This window comes from Myxocyprinus asiaticus, chromosome 3 (assembly GCF_019703515.2).
Source record: "Myxocyprinus asiaticus isolate MX2 ecotype Aquarium Trade chromosome 3, UBuf_Myxa_2, whole genome shotgun sequence".
Taxonomy (NCBI): domain Eukaryota; kingdom Metazoa; phylum Chordata; class Actinopteri; order Cypriniformes; family Catostomidae; genus Myxocyprinus; species Myxocyprinus asiaticus.
The window spans coordinates 44458921-44483214 of record NC_059346.1 but is presented as its reverse complement, the minus strand read 5'-3'; the positions used below and the strand labels follow the sequence as shown (position 1 = coordinate 44483214).

General features: G+C 36.3%; 2 protein-coding genes across 3 annotated transcripts in view; both read left to right on the top strand.

The window, feature by feature from the left end:
* Positions 1–5540, top strand: LOC127428559 (cyclin-dependent kinase 7). The gene is made up of 12 exons (XM_051676998.1): positions 1–148; positions 364–423; positions 565–598; positions 696–763; positions 863–931; positions 1200–1310; positions 1422–1540; positions 1673–1772; positions 2683–2769; positions 3025–3174; positions 3301–3445; positions 5339–5540. Exons 1-12 carry the CDS (start codon positions 83–85, stop codon positions 5365–5367), a joined length of 1038 nt encoding a protein of 345 aa, XP_051532958.1. The 5' UTR covers positions 1–82; the 3' UTR covers positions 5368–5540.
* Positions 5541–7164: 1624 nt separating this feature from the next.
* Positions 7165–24294, top strand: part of LOC127422961 (serine incorporator 5-like) — a 36747-nt gene continuing 19617 nt past the window's right edge. The window contains exons 1-2 of one of the 2 annotated variants that reach the window (XM_051666884.1): positions 7165–7512; positions 19928–20095. In XM_051666884.1, coding sequence (XP_051522844.1) covers positions 7486–7512; positions 19928–20095 — 195 coding nt within the window. In that variant the 5' untranslated portion in view covers positions 7165–7485. Of the gene's footprint in view, positions 7513–17163; positions 17352–19927; positions 20096–24294 lie in introns of those variants that run through there. The other variant, XM_051666894.1, reaches the window with a different exon arrangement.

Genomic DNA, 24294 nt, shown 5'->3' with positions numbered 1-24294 from the left:
TTTATTTTAACCGGAAGTATAAAGTGCTCTTTAACTTAGCAGGAAGTGAGCTTTCACAAAGAAGAGGAGCACAGTTGATGTCATGGCTTCAGATGTGAAGTCCAGAGCAAAGCGTTATGAAAAGCTGGACTTTCTGGGTGAAGGACAGGTAAACGACATTACTAGGATATTTCCGGGCTGTTGCTGGCGAACATGCGGTTTTGTTTTCCGTTTAATTCAGCAGATTCCTCGGCGCTGTGATGCAGCTACTGATCGTCAATGTGATGCTGCAGTATCTTTGCATTGCACCCTAATCTGAATTTCTCAGATGTGTTATTTGTATAGTGCAGTCATCAGAAATAATGTTATGTCACTCTTTTGCAGTTTGCAACTGTGTACAAGGCAAGGGATAAAACCACAAACACCATTGTTGCAATCAAAAAGGTAAGAGACCCTGCTTGATAGCCATTATTGAGAAGATGTTCAGCCGACTGTAGTTTATTAGTTGATTATTTTGCTACAGGTATTGTCTGGTTTGTTTTCATACTTTAGTACCTTGTTTTTATTTAACTTGCTTGTTTGCAGATTAAAGTGGGACACAGAACTGAGGCCAAAGATGGTGTGTGGTTGTTCTTGATCTATACATCTTCAGCTATCTTCTATTTTTTTGCACCGGTTCATTTTGAGTAGTACATTTGTCTTTTTCTGTCTTCCAGGCATCAACAGAACAGCTCTTCGAGAGATTAAGTTGTTGCAAGAGCTTAGTCATCCGAACATTATTGGTGTAAGTAATGTTTTTTCCTATATAGCTGAAATGTTTCGATACACCTTTAGAAATGTGCTAATACTGACACAGAGGAACTCGTTTTGTTTTCTGTCTCAGCTCCTGGATGCTTTTGGACACAAATCCAATATCAGTCTTGTTTTTGACTTCATGGAGACTGATCTCGAGGTAACATAATACTTCTTTCATTTGCACGTCCCAAGTTACTTGTCAAATGACCTTTATTGTTGCATCAGAAAGGAGATTTCAGTTACAGCAACAAACCAATAACATACAAGGGCGAAAAAAGAAGAAAAAAAACAGATCAAAAACAAAAGTTGATGTCCGCAAAAAAAACAAGCATGGTATTTGTTTTGTTTGAAGCATTGACGCTGTTTGCCGATTCGAAAAATTCCACATGTCATGCTTTAAATTGTTTTATTGTGATCTGTTTCAGGTGATCATAAAGGACACCAGTCTTGTGTTGACGCCAGCCAATATCAAGGCATACATTCTAATGACGTTACATGGTTTGGAGTACATGCACAATCACTGGATCCTACATAGGGTGAGGCTCTGTGCTATAGGCATACCATACTTTCTGTGCATGTAGTTGGATTTATTTCCAAAGCTGAAGTTAATTGGCACCTCCTGTTATGATTATCACTTTCTTTTATAGGATCTGAAGCCCAATAATTTGCTACTGGATGAAAATGGAGTCTTGAAGCTTGCTGATTTTGGCTTGGCCAAAGCATTTGGAAGCCCAAACAGAGTATACACACATCAAGTAGTAACAAGGTTTGTCTCTTGTTTCAGAAATGTAGAATTTGATTGTGTTTCTTTCTGAGGTCATATTTATCAGCCTATTGCTTTTTTTTTTTTTTTTATAGTTCTGTAGCAAAGTAATAAGTGTTGTATGGTACTTCTCAGATGGTACCGTGCTCCAGAGCTGCTCTTCGGTGCCAGGATGTACGGTGTGGGTGTGGACATGTGGGCAGTTGGATGCATTCTTGCTGAACTTTTACTCCGAGTGAGTATTAGAGCCATTTGTCTTTTGTTTAATGGCTTCTTTTACCCTTAAACACATACCTCGGGTCTTTAGTAACCTGGGACCTCATCCATTTTGTGGAGTTGTGCCCACACCTCTTTAGTATTCCTCAATCTCTCTCTTATAAATAGTGTAAAAGAAAAAAAAGAGAGAGAGCTAAAATTGCATAATCATTTTTTTATAACTGCTTCAGTACCAAACGTATATAGGGTCATTAGAGACCCTAGGTATATAATAGTGTTGTTGTTGTTTTTTTTCCTCTTCCATACATATGTTTATGATTATTTCATATCTATATAAATTTACTATCACAGGAGATATATTTCTTTGTTTATTGCATGAGAAATGAGTACTATATTCATACATATAAATACTATATAATGTTGATTTTTCTGTGCAACAATGGTGAATGATCTGTATCCCATATTCGTGTACACATAGATATTATACAAGCTAGGATAGTTAGGATATGATTTGTCATTTAGGTGTACTACTGAAATTATGTAAGTTGTGCATCTGTTTAGACTCAGTAAGTGCCTGAGAAAATACATGTGTATCTTATGTGTATCTTATGTGTTATGTGTAGCTCAAATATGTGTTTGACAGCCAGTTGTGTCCCATGAAGTTTCAGCGTGAAAGTAATGAACCCTGTTCAAGATTTGTTGCATTATCTCTTTGATATGAAATATATGAAGAAAAAAAAAAAACATAAATATATTTTATTATATTATTTTCTAATTGTCTTGAAAATGTTTTGAAAATTGGACACTATCTAGGCATTTTGTAGATCCATTTGTGATAGATATGCATGCCGGGTCTCTAAAGACCCGAATATGTACGATTGTTTGAAATTCCCATGCATTTCCAATCTTTTTTTTTTTTTTCTCTCTAGGTACCATTTTTAGCTGGAGATTCAGACTTGGATCAGCTTACAAAGATATTTGAAGCTTTGGGAACACCAACAGAAGAGACATGGCCTGTTAGTTGTTCTTGTTCCTGATTGTTACCTAAACTGTCTATAGCAGCATTATTTACAGAAATTATTTGTATGTGAGATTTTCTTGAGCAAAGTTTTTAAAATATGCATGACTAGGCATTTGATTTGTCTTTGTGGAGCATCTCAGTAATGTTACATATGCCATCACATTTGGCTTTGAGAAATCTCAAATGAAGTAGATAAGGTAATATCAGTTATATAACATATGCTGGTTCATATATTTTTTTCTTTTCTCAGGGAATGTCCAGTCTTCCTGATTATGTGTCATTTAAACTATTTCCTGGCACCCCACTTGAGCATATCTTTAGTGCTGCTGGCGACGACCTGCTGGAACTCCTCAAGGGTCTATTCACCTTTGACCCCTGCACACGCACCACAGCTTCACAGGTGCAAATAGCCGCAACAATAGCTAGATCCAATCTGAGGTTACATCACGTATACAGTATACTATGTACATCAGTGATTGTGTGCACATGTGTAGCATGCCTGAAAGAAGTGATATTCTCGTTTCAGGCTTTGAAGATGAGATATTTCAGCCATAGACCAGGACCAACCCCAGGACCTCAGCTTCCCAGGCCAAACTCTTCAGCAGAGGCCCTGAAAGAAAAAGAAAATCTGTTGATAGGAATCAAAAGAAAACGTGACACCATTGAACAAGGTGAAAAGCTTGCACAAACGCTAGCTAAACGTACCTGATTGCATCTGGCTTTTGCCTTATTTCAGGATAAAAGCAATCAAAGCTGTTCATATTATACTGTGTCCTTGGGGGATCGGTTAAGCTCATGGTTTGATTAGATTGATTGCAGCCTACTGTATTCGTCAGTTATATTAGTTACAAGTGCTGTAAGCAATTTCAGCCACTTTATCTTCTGCCAATTTGTTAACTTTAACCACATGCCCTATTTAAAAAAAAAAAAAACCTTCAAGAACCTTTAAAATGTTTACAGTTCCTGTTAATTTTTGAAAGGGCGAAGAACGTCTGGAGTACACTAAAGTAAAACGCACAAAGAGAGGACTGTCTCAGTCCAGTCTTCAAATAAATGGCCACACTGCGAACATTTAAAGAGCACCTATTATGGTTTTTACAATAGATTTACATGCATCCAAGATCAAAAAACACTTTAATTTGCTCATAATTTAAATTGCAACATAACCTTTTTTTTCCCCAGTGTCAAAAACGACTCGTTCAATGATCCGTTCTAAAGGATTCATTCTAAACTCCTTTCAGAGAGCCTACTCTGCTCTGATTGGTCAGATGTCCCAGTCTGTTGTGATTGGTCTACCGCTTAGTGTAGTGTTTGAGGGCGGGTCAAAGCTGTTCGCGAGCAGTCAATGAAGACCAGAGGCAGGTTTTTTATTACCAAATTAGGTAGGTTAGTACAGGAAGTGAGTCTGGAATTACTAACGACTCGTTTCAGGTGTTCAGAATCGGTTCTTTCTTTTGGGAGTCAATAAATCCATTTGTCGTGCACTTTGATTTTTGAAACTTTGCAGACTTTTTTACATTCATAAACAGCTATATAACACACTACATGAAAGGTAATATTTGAAAAAAACATAATAGGTGCTCTTTAAATGTATACATTTACCTCTTGAGTCAAAAAGCATATTCTGGTCAGAACGGAAAAAACAAAGCAGATTGGCCTCACAGCTGTTACTAGACAGTTCATAGTTCATGAAAAGCAACATGCATGAATTGTCTCAAAGACTTTTGCTTGCCTCTTGTGATATGTGATTTAAGTAGTCAAGCCTCAATTTACAACTCCCACAAAATTAAAAACTGTAGTTGCACAGAACTGAGTGCTGTTTTATTTGACACCACATTAGAATATTACAGTGTCCCTTAGAGGAGTTTTGCATGCCCTCGCAATAAGTTTTACATTTTCTCGCAGTACATTTACAATTATTTTACTAAAGTAACCATATTTAAACAATGATATTCATAGCAAAACCATAGTAATAATACAGGAAAGTGAAAACTATGGTAATAAAGATCATACTTTTGTGGTTTGGTTTTTCTAGTAAAACCATATTAACCACAATAATTACCATGGTTATTCTATAGTAAAACCATGGTTACTATATGGGTACAGTAAACGGTATTAAAACCATAGTTTCCACCCAAAGAACATGGTTACCTAATTTTTCATAGTTACTTAAACATTACTATAGTATGTATGTATGTATGTATGTATAATATAGTATGTTTCTGCCAAAAGACTAAAACAAAATATCAGCCTCCAACAGTCGTGGTGACTTCAGTCTACAATATTGCTATAGTAAAACCACAGTTAAACTATGGTATTTGTAACTATTTCATTTTCCTGGATTATCACTATGGTTTCACTACAAATATCATGGTTAAAATATGGTTACTGTAGTAAAACCATGGTAAATTGATTGCGAGGGCACGCAAAACTACTTCAGAAAAAAAATTCCCGCCCTGTCCTCTAAGGGTCTCCATAGCTTACAGATTACACTATAGCAAGTCATTTTAGTACGTTGCATTGATGCATATATATTTGATTTTTTTCCTTCTTACATTTCTCAGGTACCCTTAAAAAGAAGTTGGTGTTCTGAGTGATTTGGATGGTCTTTTCTGCCAATGGTGCTGCTGTGGTCCTCCATGAATTGCAAATGCCCTGATCAACAGTGCATTTAGAGTTACGGAATTGAGCGTATTTATGTATCAGTTATTACAATTTATTTTTCTTTTTTATGTACTGTAAAAGATTAAATTATAGAGAAATGTTGATTTGCCTGTTGTTTTGATTTTGCACATCACCATATTAGAATGTACAAAACAAGTGGTCTTAAAGGGATAGTTCACCCTAAAATGAAAATTCTCTCATCATTTACTCACCCTCATGCCATCCCAGATGTGTATGACTTTCTTTCTTCTGCTGAACACAAACGAAGATTTTTAGAAGAATATCTCAGCTCTGAAGGCTCATACAGTTCAAGTGAATTGGGTCCAGAACTTTGAACATCCAAAAAGCACATAAAGGCAGCATAAAAGTAATCCATACGACTCCAGTGGTTTATTATATATCTTCAGAAGCGATATGATAGGTGTGAGTGAGAAATGGATCAATATTTATGTCCTTTTTTTACTATAAATCTCCACTTTCACATTCTAGAAGTGAAAGCGGAGATATATAGTAAAAAAGTTTGAAATATTGATTTGTTTCTCACCACAAGCGATTGCATAGCTTCAGAAGTCATATCTTAAACCAGTGGAGACAAATGGATTACTTTTATGCTGCCTTTATGTGCTTTTTGGATGTTCAAAGTTCTGGACCCAATTCACGTGAACTGTATGAGCCTTCAGAGCTGAGATATTCTTCTAAAAATCTTCATTTGTGTTCTGCACAAGAAAGAAAGTCATACACATCTGGGATGGCATGAGGGTGAGTAAATGATGAGAGAATTTTACTTTTTGGGTGAATTATCCCTTTAAAAGACTATTTGGGATTTAATACAAGTTAAGCTCAATCGACAGCATTTGTGGCATAATGTTGATGACCATGATATTCTTTTTTTTTTTTTTTTTTACCTGTGTCTCGTTTATATAAAAAAGCAGCAAAAAACGTGGAACAGTAAGGCACTAACAATGGAAGTGAATGGGGCCAGACAATAAACATTAATTTTGGGGGGAACTGTCCCTTTAACAGTGCATAGACAATAAATAAATTATGTCCTTTTTATACAAGCAGTAATGCTTGCAGGAATTTAGGTTCTAGTGAATTGTTTCCTCAAATCCTTGTCGGCAAACGTGCTTTTTTCATTATTGTTATTTTATTATTACGTATAGTAACGACAAAGCATTTGAGTGGTCAGGCAGTTTAAATTGTTACGAGAGTGTATCCAGTTGTCCTGAGAGAGGTGCTGTTGCCACATTCCTGTCAGCAGCTTGTATCTGTCAGTTCATTGTTTGTCACGGACACGTGTGATATTTTGTGTAATATCTGCACTGCACAACATTTCAATAACAAAAGACATTAAAATCCCACTAATCTTATATAAACAATAAGTTCCTGTATCAATGAACAGGTACTTTACCTGTTAGAAACAGATGTTCTCTGCGATGCTTTTCGCATGGTATCCAACACAAGTCGTATAGGAGAGTCATGCTTCCAACCAAATCTCCACCCCTCAACCAGTAAGCAAAACGAGTTATCCCACATTTTCTACATAACAATTGAATATTCTCATCAGATATCCATTTTGGTATCTAACAACCACCCAAATGAAAGTATATATGTCTCTGTATCGTGGAAAGATAATACTGGGGCTATAATAATCTTCCTGATGTTGTCCATTGTCATTCTGGACAAGGGAAATTTGAAACTGCACATCATGACGACAACGGAAGTGACATGCGGTGGGGTTTTATTGGATTTCAGAATGAGATATCAAAACGAAGTGTCCTGAAACAATAATGCATCCTTGCAGCCCAACGCAGCTCTGTGAAATATTTACCTAGGCCATCATCTCCCCCATCGACTGAAGCATCTGCCAGACAGACTTCAGCACACAGTGTCTGTTGCTCTTGCACGTCACAATCGATTGTGAGCTGCGCGCGTGCGGGGGCGCGCGAGAGGAAAGAAAACACGAATCTCTGTTAATACGAATCTTACGAGCACCACATCTGACCTGGATTAGAGTGTGTAAAGGAGCATTTGTCCCGCTGCCAGGATGTGTACCCCTTGTTGTGTGTCTCAGGTGAGTGATGCATTTTAATGTTTACTGTACAGCATGTAAAAACACCAACGTCCTTTTTTATGAACCGAGAACCGCGCTGACCGCTCGGTTACTGTAAATCGTTTTTCCATACCGTTTAATGATGATGCACACATATGCAATAAAAAAAACTTTATGTAAGTTTCCTTGTTTTGACGTCTTTTTTGTGTTTGCTAATGGATAGATGCGAGCTTCAAATATGTAAAACCGCTATTTAGTGTCATCGGTTTAGCAGTAATGACAACTCAATAATAAATGTGTTACTGATGGGATCTGCTTTCATTAAACAACTGTTTTAATACTGTTCTGATTTTATGAAGATTCACAGAGTAATGTTCCTCCGTCAGTTACTTTAGTGCTGTTGTAAGACTGTAGTACAGTGAAGTAAATTATGTCATCACTTTAACTCCTTTTGTCCTCATAGTGTGATGATCAGGACAGAAATGTCCATGACTGTCCTTGTTTTCAGTGTATCTGTACTGTAATCTGAACAGATTTGATTATTAAATGAACCCAAATCAATTAAAGCAGACAATATTGCAAACTGGGCCAAGAAATTTATAATTTAAAGGAATATTCCGGGTTCAGTACAAGTTAAGTTCAATCGACAGCATTTGTGGCATAATATTGATTATCACTAAAATAATTTACACTCCTCCCTCTTTTTTTTCTTCTTCTTCTTTTTTTCTTCAGTACAAATCACGATTATAAAAAGGCACTGACAATGGAAGTGAATGGGGGCCAGTCCATACACTTAAAATACTGACTATTTCAAAACTATAGCCACATGACGTAAACATTACACGTGTTAACATGATTTTAGTGGGTTAAAATCAGGAATTTACTGGTGTTACAGCGTTTACCAGGTTACAAGGTTTAACAGCATTACAGCGTTATAACAACAAAGCTTTAATATTGGATACATTTACACAGATGAAGTGATTTAAGTGTGAATTTTATCACACTTAAATCACGTTAACATGTGTAATATTAAAATCTTGGTGCTATACTTTTGTAACTTTTTTTTCTTTTAATGTTTATTGTCTGGCCCATTCACTTCCATTGTTATTGCCTTACTGTTCCACATTTTTTGCTGCTTTTTTATATAAACAAGACACAGGTAAAAAAATTTAAAAAAAAATATCATGGTCATCAACATTATGCCACAAATGCTGTCGATTGAGCTTAACTTGTATTAAATCCCAAATAGTCTTTTAAAGGGATAATTCACCCAAAAAGTAAAATTCTCTCATCATTTACTCACCCTCATGCCATCCCAGATGTGTATGATTTTCTTTCTTGTGCAGAACACAAACGAAGATTTTTAGAAGAATATTTCAGCTCTGTAGGTCCATACAATTCAAGTGAATGGTGATCAGTACTTTAAAGCTCCAAAAAGCACATAAAGGTAGCATAAAAGTAATCCATATGACCCCAGTGGTTTAATCCATGTCTTCAGAAGCGATATGATAGGTGTGGGTGAGAAACAGATCAATATTTAAGTCCTTTTTTACTATAAATCTCCACTTTCACATTCTTCTTTTGTTTTTGCTGATTCGCACTCTTCATGCATATCGCCACCTACTGGGCAAGGAGAAGAATGTATAGTAAAAAGAACTCAAATATTGATCTGTTTCTCACCCACACTTATCGCTTATGAAGTCGTATGGATTACTTTAATTCTGCGTTTATGTGCTTTTTGGAGCTTCAAAGTTTTGGTCACCATTCACTTGCATTGTATGGACCTACAGAGCTGAGCTATTCTCAGATATTATGAGTAAATGGTGAGAGCATTTTCATTTTTGGGTGAACTATCCCTTTAAGGTTTGAATCTTTTTGTCAGTGTAATTGGAAACATTGTCTCCTTCACATTCTCAGTGTGCAAATTTCAGTTTTTAAGGGCCAGATCTTATCTTGTAGCCCTTTTGTATGTGGGGAGGTCTACGGGTGGTCTTTTCATTTCCTGGTTGGATCCATGTGGCTGCTTGTTTGCATAAGATTAGAAGTGGAAAGAGAGAGCATGGAGTCAGTGTTGGAGTGTCAATAGTGTTGTCTCATTAGTGCTAAGCTTGTGAGGAACCAGTGGCCCCACAAATGTGTGGCTTCGGTGGGCAATTGCCATTGAACTGCGTAGTTTCCATGTTTGTTGACTAATTACTATCATTAGATAGCCCGCTTTGTTTAACTGTTGATTGCACTTTGACCGTAATTTAATTGCCCTCTACGCCAGTGACAATACAACAGCATTTATTAACATTTGTAGATTTTGTTTCCAACAGGCCATCACTAGACAACTAAATATCCAACTGCATTCAGTTAATTGGTAAAAATATGATGATACTATTACAATGTCAAAGCAATTAAAATGTCATAACACAAGTAATTTACATGCGCTGTCTATTAGCATTTGAAAATGCTCAAACTAATTTGTATTAAGATGTGAGACAAAGGATTTTCACTTTTTGTGGCATCTTGTTGTATTCAAGGATCTTAATGCTTCTCAAATGCTCATTGCTTATGAATCACATGCTTTTGTGTTTTCAGTGTCTTGTCTTACTAGAAAATGTTATGGAAATCTAAATTTGAAATCTCCATCAGTTGGAACTTGAGTCATGGGTGAATCAATCATGATGATGAGATCTGTTCACAAAAGGAAGGTCTTAACATCCAGTATCATTTCAGTGAGAGAATATTCATGTCTGCATTATAACAAGTTCCCATTTGTGAATTACTGCCGCAGATCTGTCCATACAAGAAGGGCCATTGTCACTCATTATCTGTAACTGTTAGTAATTCATTCAATGGCATATTGTTCTTGAATAGGCCTTGAGCCACCTCCCTCTGCTTGCCTTGAAGTAACCTTGTTTGTAAGACCCACATGAATAAGAGCTGCATCAACTCAGCAATTGTCTCCAGTGTTGCTTATTTTGTTACAGTTATATACATGAACTTTAAAAGTTCGATTTTAGTTGGACTACAACAGTAATTCATCTTTTTATGGTATCATGTAAACTAGAGGTCAACCAGTAGTATATTTTGCCAATAACGATAACTAAGGAGGTGGAAAACGCAAATAACCAATTAATCGCCCACTAGTTTTTAAAATCAATTTATTGAATGTAAAAAAAAAATGTCTTAGTCTTTCCTTAATGCAACAGGCACAGACATAGAGGCTACAAGAGTCCAAAATGAGGAAAATACCAGATGCATGTTTATTTTGCAACTGAAATCCAAATAATAACCAGAAAAAATGAAGTTCACCCAAAATTGATAATTCTCTATTGATTTACTCACCTTTAAGCCATCCCAGATGTGTATGACTTTCCTTCTTCAGCAAAAACTGAAATGAAGATTTTTATAAGCACATTTCTGCTCTTTATGTCCATACAATGAAACTGAATAGGTGCCGTGAGGCTGCTGGCTGTTTTACGGTCCAAAATGCACATTTAGACAGCATAAAAGTAATCCACACGACTCCAGTCGATCAGTGAATCTCATCTGAAGCAAATCTATAGGTTTGTGTGAGAAACAAATCGATAATTAAAACGTTTTTAACTACAAATTGTTACTTCCTGCCAGCGCTTTATTGCTGTTTGAAATTACCTAACTCTTGCGTGACGCCTGTCGTAAACAAAGTGAGAGCTCCCGTCTTCTCGCGCGAACGCGCCATCACGCTTATGTCACGTGACAGCTCCGTGATGGGTCGACTGGAAGCAGGAAGCATTTTTTTAAAGTTAATAAAGTTTTAATTATCTATTTATTTTTTATTCAGACCTATTGATTTGCTTCAGTAGACATTCATTGATCGACTGTAGTCGTGTGGATTACTTTTATGCAGCCTAAATATGACTTTTGGACCATCAGATTGCCAGGAGCCTGATGGCACCCATTCTCTTAAATTTTATGGACATAGAGAGCTGAAATGTGCTTATAAAAATATTCATTTCCGTTCTGCTAAAGAAGGAAAGACATACACATCTGGGATGGCTTAAAGGTGAGTCAATCATGAGAGAATTTTCATTTTGGGTGAACTATTCGTTTAACAAGTGTCCGGTGTTTAAAAAGCAGACTTTTTGGGACACAGTCAGTCAAAATCAACATGAACTCAACAGTCAATATATGTAATTAAAATAAACTTTCAGTGATGTCATTTTTATTTGTAACATTTCGTATTAATAATTGTGAATTAGTTCATAAACAGTGAAGGTGACGAAGACTTGGCACCGTTACAGTGCTCTATATGTAAATATTTATCAAATTAAGCTTTTTATTGGCAATAGTAGTATATTCTTGAGATTAAGGGTTTTGGCCACATAGGAACGAATGAAAATGAAAAAAAAGATTGCCGTTAATTTTTGCAGATAACCGATAGTTTCAAAAAGCAACTATCAGCACTGATTAATCGGTAAATCCAATATATCGGTTGACCTCTGATGTAAACAGTTTAGTCTGATATCTGCTAAGTTGGTTTAACAGACCTAGATAATGTGATTGTGTGCCAGTTTTGTCCAGCATGTAAACAATTTAATGTGACCACAAAGGGCTTCATCGTTTTGTGCATGCTCTGAAAGACGTGCATTTTACAGGTTCCTCAAATCTCAGTTGTTCCTCAAACTGAAATAGAGGTGTCTGTGGCAGTGGCAGGCCGTGCATTAAAAGTCTAGGCCTTCAGTGTGATTCATGCCATTAAGAAAACACAGTTTCACAATGAATAAGACACCCTATGTCTTTGGGCATCATACATTATGTCGCAGCTAACTAGTAATACAAATATAAGCCAGAACTTGAAACGACACTTAATGCTCAAGCAAGTCTAATTTTAACTGCAGCATCACTGTTTATGTGAAATGAACATCAAAAATCATAATTTTTCATATGAATCTACCAAGGAGGTCTATAATACCTGGAAAAATCTATCTAATAAAATTTGCGATTTAAATGTTGCTTGCAATAAATTTAGTTTCGTCAGGGTACACGGTTATGCTGCGTTACATTCAAGTTGGATGTGGGATATTCCTACTTGATATCTCCGACCATAAATGCATTCCATTCCCCGATATTCGGAACTGCAACGCTCCCGTTAGCTTAGCAGGGGTTTGACTCTCATTAGAGATGTCTCCTAGCAACCCAACTGATAAACAATGCTGCAGCGCTAGCATTTGTGCTACAGGTGTACGATTATCAAAAGAGATTATAATGTTTTATACAAATGTTTCTGCAGGCATTTATTAAACAAGTTTTAATATCATTTTTATCGATATTACTTAATAAAGTGAATGTTTATCACTTACTTTGTATATCTCCCTGAGTGTTGACATGTTTGTGTGACATCATGCCCCTGCATCTTTTAAATCGGAGTTGAGAATTTCTTCACAAGAATTACAAGTTGTAATTCTGACTTAAAGATGCATTCCATTGCACTTTTCCTAGAAGGAAGTTGCAAAATCCGACTTTCCGAGTTGAATGGAACGCAGCACTACTTTTCAAAACTTGATCTGACACTGAATGCTCAAGCAGTCTAATTTACACTTAGAAAACTCCTGATGTTGCTATAACAATGTAAAAAGCACTTACCAATTTGCTTTGTGAAAATCAGTCCTCCTTTCCTGTTTAATAAATTAAGCAATCACACGGTCATGCAGAACATCTCAGGTTTTTAAATCCATAAGGATCTCTTTCTCAATAGCGATAACAGCAGTGATGACTTTTCAAATCGCTTTCAAATTACGTCACTTAAAGCGTGATTGCATCACTCAAGGCCAGCTAGAAGGCCTCGACCGGGACATATACTAAAGACCACACCCACCAAGAACAAATAAATCAATCTGATTGGCTGATGAATCTGACAATCTGACTTTAGTTGCCCATTCATTTGCACTGTTGAGGGATTATGGAGGCCTGAAGCTCAAACTCACGCGCTGCTTCGGGCATGCGATTTGTGGAACAGTTGTCACGCTCCGCTTGTAAGCATCAAGGAAAAATTCTGACTGGATAAACTTTTTGTTTTTCTCTATTTGTTTGTAGATTAATTAAGAGTGGAAAGCGATAAAAAATACATAGGCAAAAAGGTGATTGAGAGTGAAAGGATGAAAAATATTTATTTATTTGGCATGTTTGGCCAGCAGAGAAGGCTTTGCTGGCCCTGAGAATTCGCCACTGGTCTGTGGCAACTCTGTGTTGACTTTGTGGGCAGAAGTCAGTCATTCTCAACGTTGTGAATTTCACACAGCTTCTGACGCATCTCTTTCATTCACTCTGGCTTCCACCTTTACCATCTAAAAGGGTGTTTACTTTTGTCCTACGAGCCTTTGGATTGCTCTGTATTTGCAACTGAAAAAGCTGTCAAGCTTGCCATCCAAACTCCATCCCCATCCATCAACGTTGGGTTTTTCAACTTTTAAGTCTGATTCTAGCAGGGAAGGTTTGACTCTTCAGTGTTACTATGGGTACTCTCTTCACACCAGACAAAAGAGCGCTTTATTTTTGTACACTTCAAACAGTGAAGTAATACATTTTTGTCCGAGCTGTACAATTGCCTGGCTAACAGTCTTACAAAGCTGCTATTCATGACTATTAATTGTCTTCTTAGTTTCTCCACTGATGGTACATGAGCTCAGTGAGAAAACTTGAAATATATCAAATAGGTTTGCAAATGTTTTGGCCTCTAACAACTTGCACCAGGGATCAGTCTAAATTATGTCATATTATTTTTTAGTTGGTAATCTTGTTAAGTCACCTGATCAGCATTTGAGTTTGTAATTTCCATGAAATTATGTTTTTGTGGGGTTTCTGTAGTTTCATAATTCATAAAAATTATTTTTTACAAAGGTGCGTACACAACACCAACACTCAGCGTTAAAATTTGGCAGCGCCACGGATCACAACTCTTATAGTTTTCCATTAAATTTGACCCAAATCATTATCAAATAGTATAACTGGATGTTGTATCTTTCATAGAGCCTACAAAATGTATTTTCAGTTACAAGTATGTTGTTTGTGGTTTGACAGCTTGAATTAAACCTATTCAAGGCTACATACGTAGTTCAGTTTGCACTGTTACACAACCTCACTTTGTTCATTCTTGAAGAAGTACAAAACCTTTGTAACTTTGGACTACCATCTGCTGCGCCATATCAGCTCATCCTGTGTGTGTGATACCTGTGCCTTTCCTACCCTTGACCGGCTTCAATAAATACCCCCTTGTGGTCTCCCAACGCTATTACGCCAGATTGTTAAACAGAGGCCAACTGAGTGAAAATTAAGTGATTTGGAAAGCACACAAATTAGGCTTCTAATTTAAATGTCGGTTAATTTTAATATATCAATACCTCAAAAATATATAGATAAAATAACATGCCGATCAATAATCAATATATCGACATCCCTACCAAATAGTTCTCTATTAGCTTTTAAAGTAAATACTTTATCTGGTTATGGTCATCTTTTCTGCTAGGTGTATTAGCGCAGTGGATCAAAAATCCTGAATCCATGAAATGCACAGGAACTCAGTGTTCCTCCAACTTGTGGATGGTATTTTCAAAGAACCTCCTCCTAAACTAAACCTCTGAAGTAGGGATGTGCTGAACGACTAATTTCACTGACGTTTAAACGGAAATTTTGAAGTCGACTAGTCTAAAAAGAAACCAACCTTCAGAAAACAGTCAAAAAGATGTGTTTATGCGACCCATTTAAAATACTTAATCTATTCCAAATCTGAAGCTAAATTCCACTGAAAAGGGACATTTATCTGCGACGTGCTTGCCTTAAATTATGATCATTGTACTTTAAATATAGAACATGACACACATTCACTGAATCAACATTAGCGAATATTTAACAGACATATTTATTGAAAATAATTGAATGAATAGTGCAGGATCAATGGAACAACCATTAAAAGCTTGTTCTAAACAGAAATCACCAAGTAAAAGTTACTTAACATATTAAAACAGTCAGGACATTGTTGAAAATAATTAACAGGTAGACTAAGCCAAATCTATGAGAGAGAGAAAAAATGCGTTGAAAAGTTGCATGTATTTCACCACGTGCAGTTGTGCATTAGCCATTGATCTAATAAGAGAGCTGTTCGGTAAAGAACGTTAACCAATAACAGTTACGATGTAAAAAAAAAAAAAAAAAAAAAGTAGCCATAGGATTGAAAAATAGGCCTGTGACTAGTCGACTAGTCTCGCACATCCCTACTCTGAAGAGCTTGAGAAATACTTAAACTGAATCGTAAAGAATACAATGTCCATTTTATTGTCCTTTACTTTGAATATGTCACATTTCACCCAGACCCCTGCTGGTTGCAAGAGAGCTTAAGAGAAAGGCTGTTTGTAGGGGGTTGAGAACTGTCTCCAGGGCAGGAGATGTGGGGGATGGTCTGTTTGCAATAGATGCAAACCCACTTGACTAATGTTGACTAGTGTTTGGGACTCCATGGTGCTCTGAAGGTATGGGGTTTGGGTTGGGGTCATGCAGGCTGACCACCTGTTGTCTGAGAATGAGGATATGCTTCAGGCTGGTGGTTGGGGAAGTGCTTTTGTTATTTTTGTCTCATAGTTCTGAATATAATGTGATATGTAGCAACTAGATCATTAACATATATTGTAAAATGTTGCTAATGCTTTCTATTGACTAGATTATTGTCACAATTCTAGGGCCCTATGAAATCCGTATAAATTCTTTAAGATTCTGTTTTATTTTTTCCCAAATTCCGTGTTTTCCATTTTATTTTCTCTGAATTCCATATTTTAAAGTTTAATTACATTTTATCATTTAAAAAACTCTCTAATCAAATTAGTACATAGACTTTTAATCAAATGAAAACACAACAAGTACTTTTCAACATACCATTGCATAATTTTTTATTAAATGAAGAATGTCTATACTGATTCTCACACAAACCAAAACCCTAAATTTGAGGTTTTACACAGTAGAGCATCTCAGTATTAGGAACTATAAGGAACTATAGTTTCTCTGAGCCGTTTTAGGGGGATTTTTAGCTCCTACTGTGGAGTAGATACTTTTGGAGCATATAGGGACTTTGGCGTACTGTGGGAGGTGCTGCAGCCTGTGTCTGGTCAAACACGTGCACACAAATAGCTTTGAGAATGGACCATTTGGAAACAACTAGCCACTATCCTGCTACTCAGAGGATTGCACTCATTTTACATTCTCTTAACTGAAATAGAATAAAACCAACAAAGTATACTGAGAGAAACACCCGTTTCACATATGTGCGTGTGTGTGTGTGTGTGTGTGTGTGTGTGTGTGTGTGTGTGTGTGTGTAACTTCATCGGGAGACACGCTTTGAGTTTGCATCTCATCTGTACTGTTTGTACTGTGTGACTATACAGAAAATAAAGTGATTTCTGGATTACTACATCCATTTTTTTCCTGAGACGATGGATATAAATGATCAGATGTTTGTTAAGAGTGAGTAATTGAACTCTATTATACACTAAACAGTCATGAAATCTAGTTTACATAAGGGAAGTATTGTGTGCCTGTCACAGCGTGGTTAATTTGCATCAAGACGTCAGTGATGAGTATTTCAGTACAGTAATTTGTGTTGAGTCATAAAAACCTTTATTGTAAAAGATCATTTGATAAATAAGTTTATAGTGCATTTTCAAGTTTCATTTTCAGTTATCCGCTGAGTTCAGCATGTGTCTGACCGCCTCCCCTCTCCTCTCACTGCGGCTGCAGCAGCACGGAGCTCTGCACGCACAGCTCTCGCGCCCAGTTTAAACTGTTACCTGAATACACAGACTGCGTGCGAAAAAAGGAAAATGCTGTCTTGGGGGCTGTATAAGGAGGTAGGATGAAATAAGGTGCTTTTTAACTGATTAGAGTTCCATTCATCCAAAAACGCTGTCGTTTAAACCATTAACTGATTAGGCAGCTGCCTACGTTTTCGGATGCAGCCAAAGCTCGTGTAAAACAGCCCTAACAAAAGTGTAACTCCGGTCCCGGCGTTCCACATTGGTGTTGTTGATTTCGTTGTTATTGTTGAATGTTGATATTGAATCGTGTGTGCCAGCCACGCCAGAAGAACAATTGTCTATACTAGATTATGTCACTACGGTGGTAACTTTCTGAATGCGAATGCAACAGGGGAAAATTCTCCTCGGGTGTTCCGTTCCTCATAAAAATTATCATCTAGAAAGTTACTAAAGGAAAAGTACCAGGATTGTAGGTGGGAAAGGGCCTCTTGGCTTGTTTTTTACACTGGTTAAAGTGTGTTTATGTATGTGTGTGAGATCTTGTGACATTCTTCACTCAAGAAAACACTGCTGCATTTAAAATCAACATTATTTACCCTTGGGTCAGATCTGACCCGGACATAAAAGTTGTGGACAAAAAATTGACATTACATAAAATGTTATATGTGTATATATATATATATATATATATATATATATATATATATATATATATATATATAATTTTTATTATTATTATTATTCACTTTTTTTCACAAAGGAGACTCCAAAGGCATTTTGACCAAATATAAGAGTTTGATTTTTTTAAGTTTTTCACTGTTTTTAACTCTTCAACTGGTCAAAAATAACAGGAGGGTTAAGGTCTTTTTATACTTTAAAAGCTTATTGTAATCATTATTTGTCACAGCAAATACTCTTGTCATGATTTGTCATATAAAGACACATAAATGGAATCTAGAAACCGAATTAAGCTTAAATTTAATAGTAATTAACAAAAATAAAACATGCAAGATGTAAACATTTAGCTAAGACTTTAATAATGATGTAAAAATAATATAAAATAATAAAACATTTCAGTAGTCGATACCAATACCAGTGAAATTTAGTGTTGCAACAGTACCAGTTTCAATACCACAGTAAAAACTAATGTTATTGAACACACCTTTATTTAAGCTAAATATGAAGATAGATATTAACAAAGCAAAATAAAACAATAGCATTTACTGAATTAAGGGACCCATTTTATATTAGGTTTCTTTTACTACTATGTACTTAAGCATTTGAAAAAATGTACTTATTGTATACATATGTGTTGTTGCACTGTACTTATATTTAAAATACCGGCATTTAATTACATCTGTAGTTGCACTGTTAACCTTATCCCTAACCCTAAACCTAATTCTACCCCAACCCTTACCCTAAACCCCAACTGCTACCCGTTACCCTAACCCTACTCCTAAATCTACCCATACCTTAACCTCAGTTTCAGCCAATGTGAATTTTGTGAGAATTTTTGAGGAAAATATGTAGTTACACCATAAATACATTGTATTATATGTATTTTAATGCCAGTACATAGTAGTTAAAGACATCTAAAATAAAGTGGGATGGAATTAGTACCATTTCTCATTTAAGTAAACAGTGCCTCAAGTTTTTTTTAAAGTAATTATTCAAGTAAGCAGTCAGCAATAAAGAGTTGTTTTTTTATTTTACTGTTAATGTTGTTGTTTGATTACTATTAAAAACATACAGAGACAGTGGAAGAGCTGTTAAGCTACATTTATTGCAATGCCAGGTCCAATATTTTGGCACATATCTTTTTTGTACCATCTGTTTACGCTCACTTAAGACATAACTGACTCTGTTTACATGCATCAAGACAGGCATTTTTACCAAAATGTGCATTGAACCATTCATGCGTACAGCCGCTTCACTGCTAATCAAATGTGCAAATAAGCAAACTCTGTTCTACAAAACAGCTGGTATCGTTAAAAAATTTTTTATATCGATTTGGTATCAAATACCAGTACTTTTGACAACAATACATACCAATTAACTATTTGATTAACAACGTTAATGTATATTTTAGGACAGCATGTCATGTCAACCATCCTTTCTTTCATGTTTTCTGCTTGCGCAATCTTGTCTGCAAACAGTAGACGAAAAAGATTAAGGGATTTCCACAGGTGTTGTAAAGATTCTGCAACCACTCAATCTGATCTCATTGCCTCATATTATGTCTGAACCTTCAGTCATGTGATTTGAGCTGCTTCATAGTAACAGCCCAGGTCTACTATTGCTTCCAGCCAATAGGAATGAGCCATTTTTGCTGCTAAAGGTGAAGACAGCCAATAAGATCCTCTTAATGCCCCAATGCATTTTCTCTTCTTAATGATATGTTGTACTTGAATGTTTTCTAAGCTTAACAATATGTTGAACTTTAATATTTATTTGTCTTAGCTGCAATTTATGTTACTTAATCGTGTAGTGAGTTTTGAATGGGCTTATTTTATACTGATAAAGGTGTATAGTTGTTAATGTGCAAATGTGTTTAATAAGCCATTTGTTTTATTGTAAATCATCATAATGGTTTGTGAACTGTTGTAATAAGTCTTTAAATGTCAAAAGCCAGAATGTTTCCATCTCACTCATGTATTGTTCTCTTGCAGCTGGCGTGCTGCTGCGGCTCGGCTGCATGCTCCCTGTGCTGTGGATGCTGTCCAAAGATCAAACAATCCACATCGACACGCTTCATGTACGCCCTCTTCTTCATGCTGGTAACGGTGACCTGTGTCATCATGATGTCCCCCACTGTGGAGAAGGAAATACGAGACAATGTGAGTTGTTTAGAGCTTCTCAATTTGCATTTATCAGGATCAGGTTCCCTAATATGCAGAGACCATTAAAGCTGCCCTCAGGTCAGCAGCAGTGAGTAAGATCATTTACATCAGGGCAGCTCAGACCTGCAACCTTCAGCTTGCGTCAAACACTTTTACTAGATGCAGTACTTGTCATTTTGTAAATGCGTTCAAACAATTCAGGAAACTTGTTTGGAAACAATCATGACACTTCATATTTAAGAGACAAATACGCATTTTTGGCCACGTCCACATTAATACGTTTTCATTTAAAAAAGCGATAATTTCGCTATGTTCTGGCATTCCATCCACACTGAGACAACACTTTTGTCCAACAAAAATGTAGCTTTTCAAAAATGCTGGATACATTTGACAACACAGTCTTCATGTTTTAGTGTGGACAGGGAAAACTGAGATATTTGAAAACGATTAAATATTTTTTGTCATGTGACGCAGTCATGTGATCCATTCAACCCAAAACAATCAAGATGGCGGCCCATGTTGTTGTGCTTACTTTTCACTTTGATGGTGTTGTTAAAGATAAATAATACATTGAACAACCTTCACATTGCATTCCTTCAAAGGCAACCAGAGGTTTACTCGCACTGCTGTGCGGCAACGAATCACAAGGACAATTGCGTTTCAGGCCGTACATGGAAATGACACAGGGTAACACTTCTTACGTTCTTCTGCATGCACAGTTGGGGGACTTAAGCATTTTCAGATGTTTCAGTGTGGATGAGCAACCATTGGAAAACATTTTAAAACGGCAGTGTGGACGGACAGCGTTTCAAAAATGAAAACGCAGTTTTCAAATATGTCTGAATTAATGTGGACATAGCCTAATATTTTCAGTGTTTCTCTTATGAGAAAATGGACCAAGAAAATTAATGACTCATCTTACACTCCACAGATTTTCCTCCAATCAAATGCTCTCTAGAACAGTGGTTCCCAAACGTTTTTAAACTACAGCACCTCAACCACTGAAGAATAAATAAATAAACAAATATGTAAATGAAAACACTCCTTTATTTAAAAAGTTTAATTTTGATGCAAATTGAATTAAAAGAATGTAAAGTGTAATAAAGTGCTTCTTTTAAACATTGCTTCAAGTTTTAAAGTAATTATTCAAGAGCTAGTAATAAAATAGAATAATAAAATAGAGAATAGAGTAAACAGTGCAAGTTTTTCAGTAACAACAGCAATTAAACATGAAAAATGTAAGATATGGAAACATTAAAAAAGTAATCTAATGAAAAATATAACAACTTAAAGCTGAATTATGTAACTTTCTGTTAAAACACTTTCTTCTATCCCAGCTTAATATGCAGAGACAACTATTAATAAGCCATTCATAGGTTTGTTTTGAACGACCTGCATAGACCCGCCGAATGAATGTTAAATCATCATCCTGACCGACAACACCAGGAATGTTAGATCCAGTCTCCCACTAGACCTCTCTCTCTGTCAGAATATATCCAAATATCAGAGTTCTGTCTGATATTCAAAATCAGTCAACATCAACAGCTTATGTTAACTCATCTGCCAGCCCAAGAAGCAGGGGAAGATAGCAGAAGGCAGGAGATGAAGAGATGGTAAAAATGAGCAGAGTTTATTCAGTAATCTTAGTTACGTCTTTCGTCTGACCGACACAAGTTCAACAAGTGTTATTATACTAAGCAAAGACAATGGAAAATTCATGCTTCACAACATCGTCCTGTGACATTGAACACCTTGAAATGGAGACAATTCCCTATCTCTAACTTGTGAAGACAATACAGCACACAACATAAGATTAAACAGAAATAATAATACATAGCAAGAGCAAGAATCAATATAAAAAGAAAAGTAATAAGTAAAAACAAACTCAGCTTGCCATTAAAAACTCAAATTAGATCATTAGTTTCATCACTTATAACAGCTGCAGCAAGTCTGGTTTGGATATTTTGAGATATATGATTTTTGTCTTGTCTGCATTGTCGTGGCAGATTCCCCAGACAGCCATCGAAGCACAGTCAAGTCAAAGATTTCTCGGAGGCACAAAGTTCTGATTCCAAAAATAGACTTTTATTACGGAGTAACAAATCCGAGATGCTCCATGGAGCATCTAAAATTATACTTCAGAATCATGCATTTTTTATACAGTTTCTGTTCCCCCTTAACTCTTTGAGTGATGGCCTCTTCATCCAATGAAATCACCTTATGCCCCACTAGTTTTTACATCACTGTCTCCCTTCTAGCTGGTCATCCTGACCCAGCTTGCTTCAATGATGGCAAAAGCATGACTATTTCATTTTATATGCATAAAACCCACTGTAATCACTTCATTTGGTTACATATTTTATATTAACTAACAATCATTACTTTCTGCATTATCATTGGTTACACACATTCCTGTAAGATGGAAAATGTGTACACACCCACATACATTCGTTTCATCGCGTTTCTAGCACTAATTAATGCACATGTATCCTCTACCTCTTTCAGGCAGATACCAGACAGTGTCTGGCTCTATTCTAATTAAAACATTAGATCATCCCTTTAGTATCAACACACACATTTTTTCTGGGTCATTCACAGAAAGGGTAATTCAGAGAAATACAGAGAGAGGCTGTAATTCTCCATAGAGAAGTCAAGCTGCATTTTTCCATTGATTTGCGCTTTGATTATTAAACTGAGTAAATGATAATTAAATAAATAAATGAATGATTAAATATTAACATACTGAATAACATTCATAATGCAGTTATTCATAGTACATTGATTACACATTGTCATTGTTAGATCATTGCATATTGCATACATATTAATTCAATTATCAAAAATGGATTAACTGAATGATTAAATAAAAATATTCCATAGCATCACTTAATACATTAACGGCTCTGTTTACATTAGAAGGTGCACATTTTTGTCCTGTCTGTTTACACTCTCATAATACATTAACGACTGTGTTTACATTCATATTGTGGCAAGAGGTGCATTTTTACTAAGAAACGCATTTAAATGTTCACGTGCACAGCTGCATTCATCACGAGACACGAGCGCTCTATAGAGCACTCGCAGACATGCGCATGTGAGTGTTTGAAAACAGCTGACTATAATCAAACAGCGTGCGTCTATGGAAATGTAGTCAGTGCTCAGTACTTGTGGTACTTTGAATAGGTGGCTAATAAAATATTTTGCGGCAGCCTAACCCTAACCCTACCTAACCCTGACCCTAAATGGAAATATGTGTCAACACAGGTAAGAAAATTGTGCTTGTCAAGCGATTTAATGGGGTTTTAAACCACTGTATAATTTCTTCTCAACCAAAGAAATAATCATTTTCTTTACCGAATAGAAGAATATTATGTCCTGTATTACACTGAAAAATACATTTTAAACCATATTAAAGGTGCTTGTAGGGACAATATTCAAGCCAGTCCTTCATTAAAGAAAAGGCCTATAGAGCCATCAAGAGAGGGTTTATTTACAGTCAGCCAGCCCATGCTATTCAGTAAACACAAAAGACAGCCATTCAACTTCTGCTTCAAAGCATGTAAGGAATGTAAGACAAAATTATAAATGGTCCATCATAACATTTGGCACAGCAATTGTTACACACTGTATTTACTCTTTCAGTGAAGTTGCATATAAGCCTACATTTATATACAGAAAGAGTAACTGAAAACAGTTCATATGCACTGGGCATGTAACATGAGCCCAACCTGTCTTTTTGTTCCCAGCACCACAATGAGTCCTTACTGTGTAAATGCCATGCAAATAAAAAAAAACAAGGCACTGAAAAAGACCAGCACAGTCACAAAAGTGGTGCCTCTTGTAGTTCTTTTCCACCGACATGGTTCGGGTGTGGGTTCCTGGGCCGGTGCGAATTCTTGAACTGTTCCGCGCATTTCCACCGCAGAAAAGGCTGTTCCGGGGCTGAAAACCTGGTTCTGCACCGGCCCCAAAAGCTTGCTAGTCTCTATGCAGGAACCGATTACATTAGGGGACGGAGGGCGGGATAATGTTTCGTCACCATGGTAAAGTTTTCCCAAACAACAACAGTAGCTACCGTCTGCAGCAAGGAGTATTTCTTTGCTCTATAACAACAATAAAAAACCCACAAAATTTTCAGACATCAAAAGCTTTCAGGTAACACAACGAAACGAGTGCTCTACGTGCGATATGGTATT

Coding starts and splice junctions, on each gene's coding strand:
- LOC127428559 (XM_051676998.1), top strand. CDS start 83: ATGGCTTCAGATGTGAAGTCCAGAGCAAAGCGTTATGAAAAGCTGGAC. Junction 599..695: donor CAGAACTGAGGCCAAAGATG/GTGTGTGGTTGT, acceptor TCTGTCTTCCAG/GCATCAACAGAACAGCTCTT. Junction 2,770..3,024: donor CAACAGAAGAGACATGGCCT/GTTAGTTGTTCT, acceptor TTCTTTTCTCAG/GGAATGTCCAGTCTTCCTGA.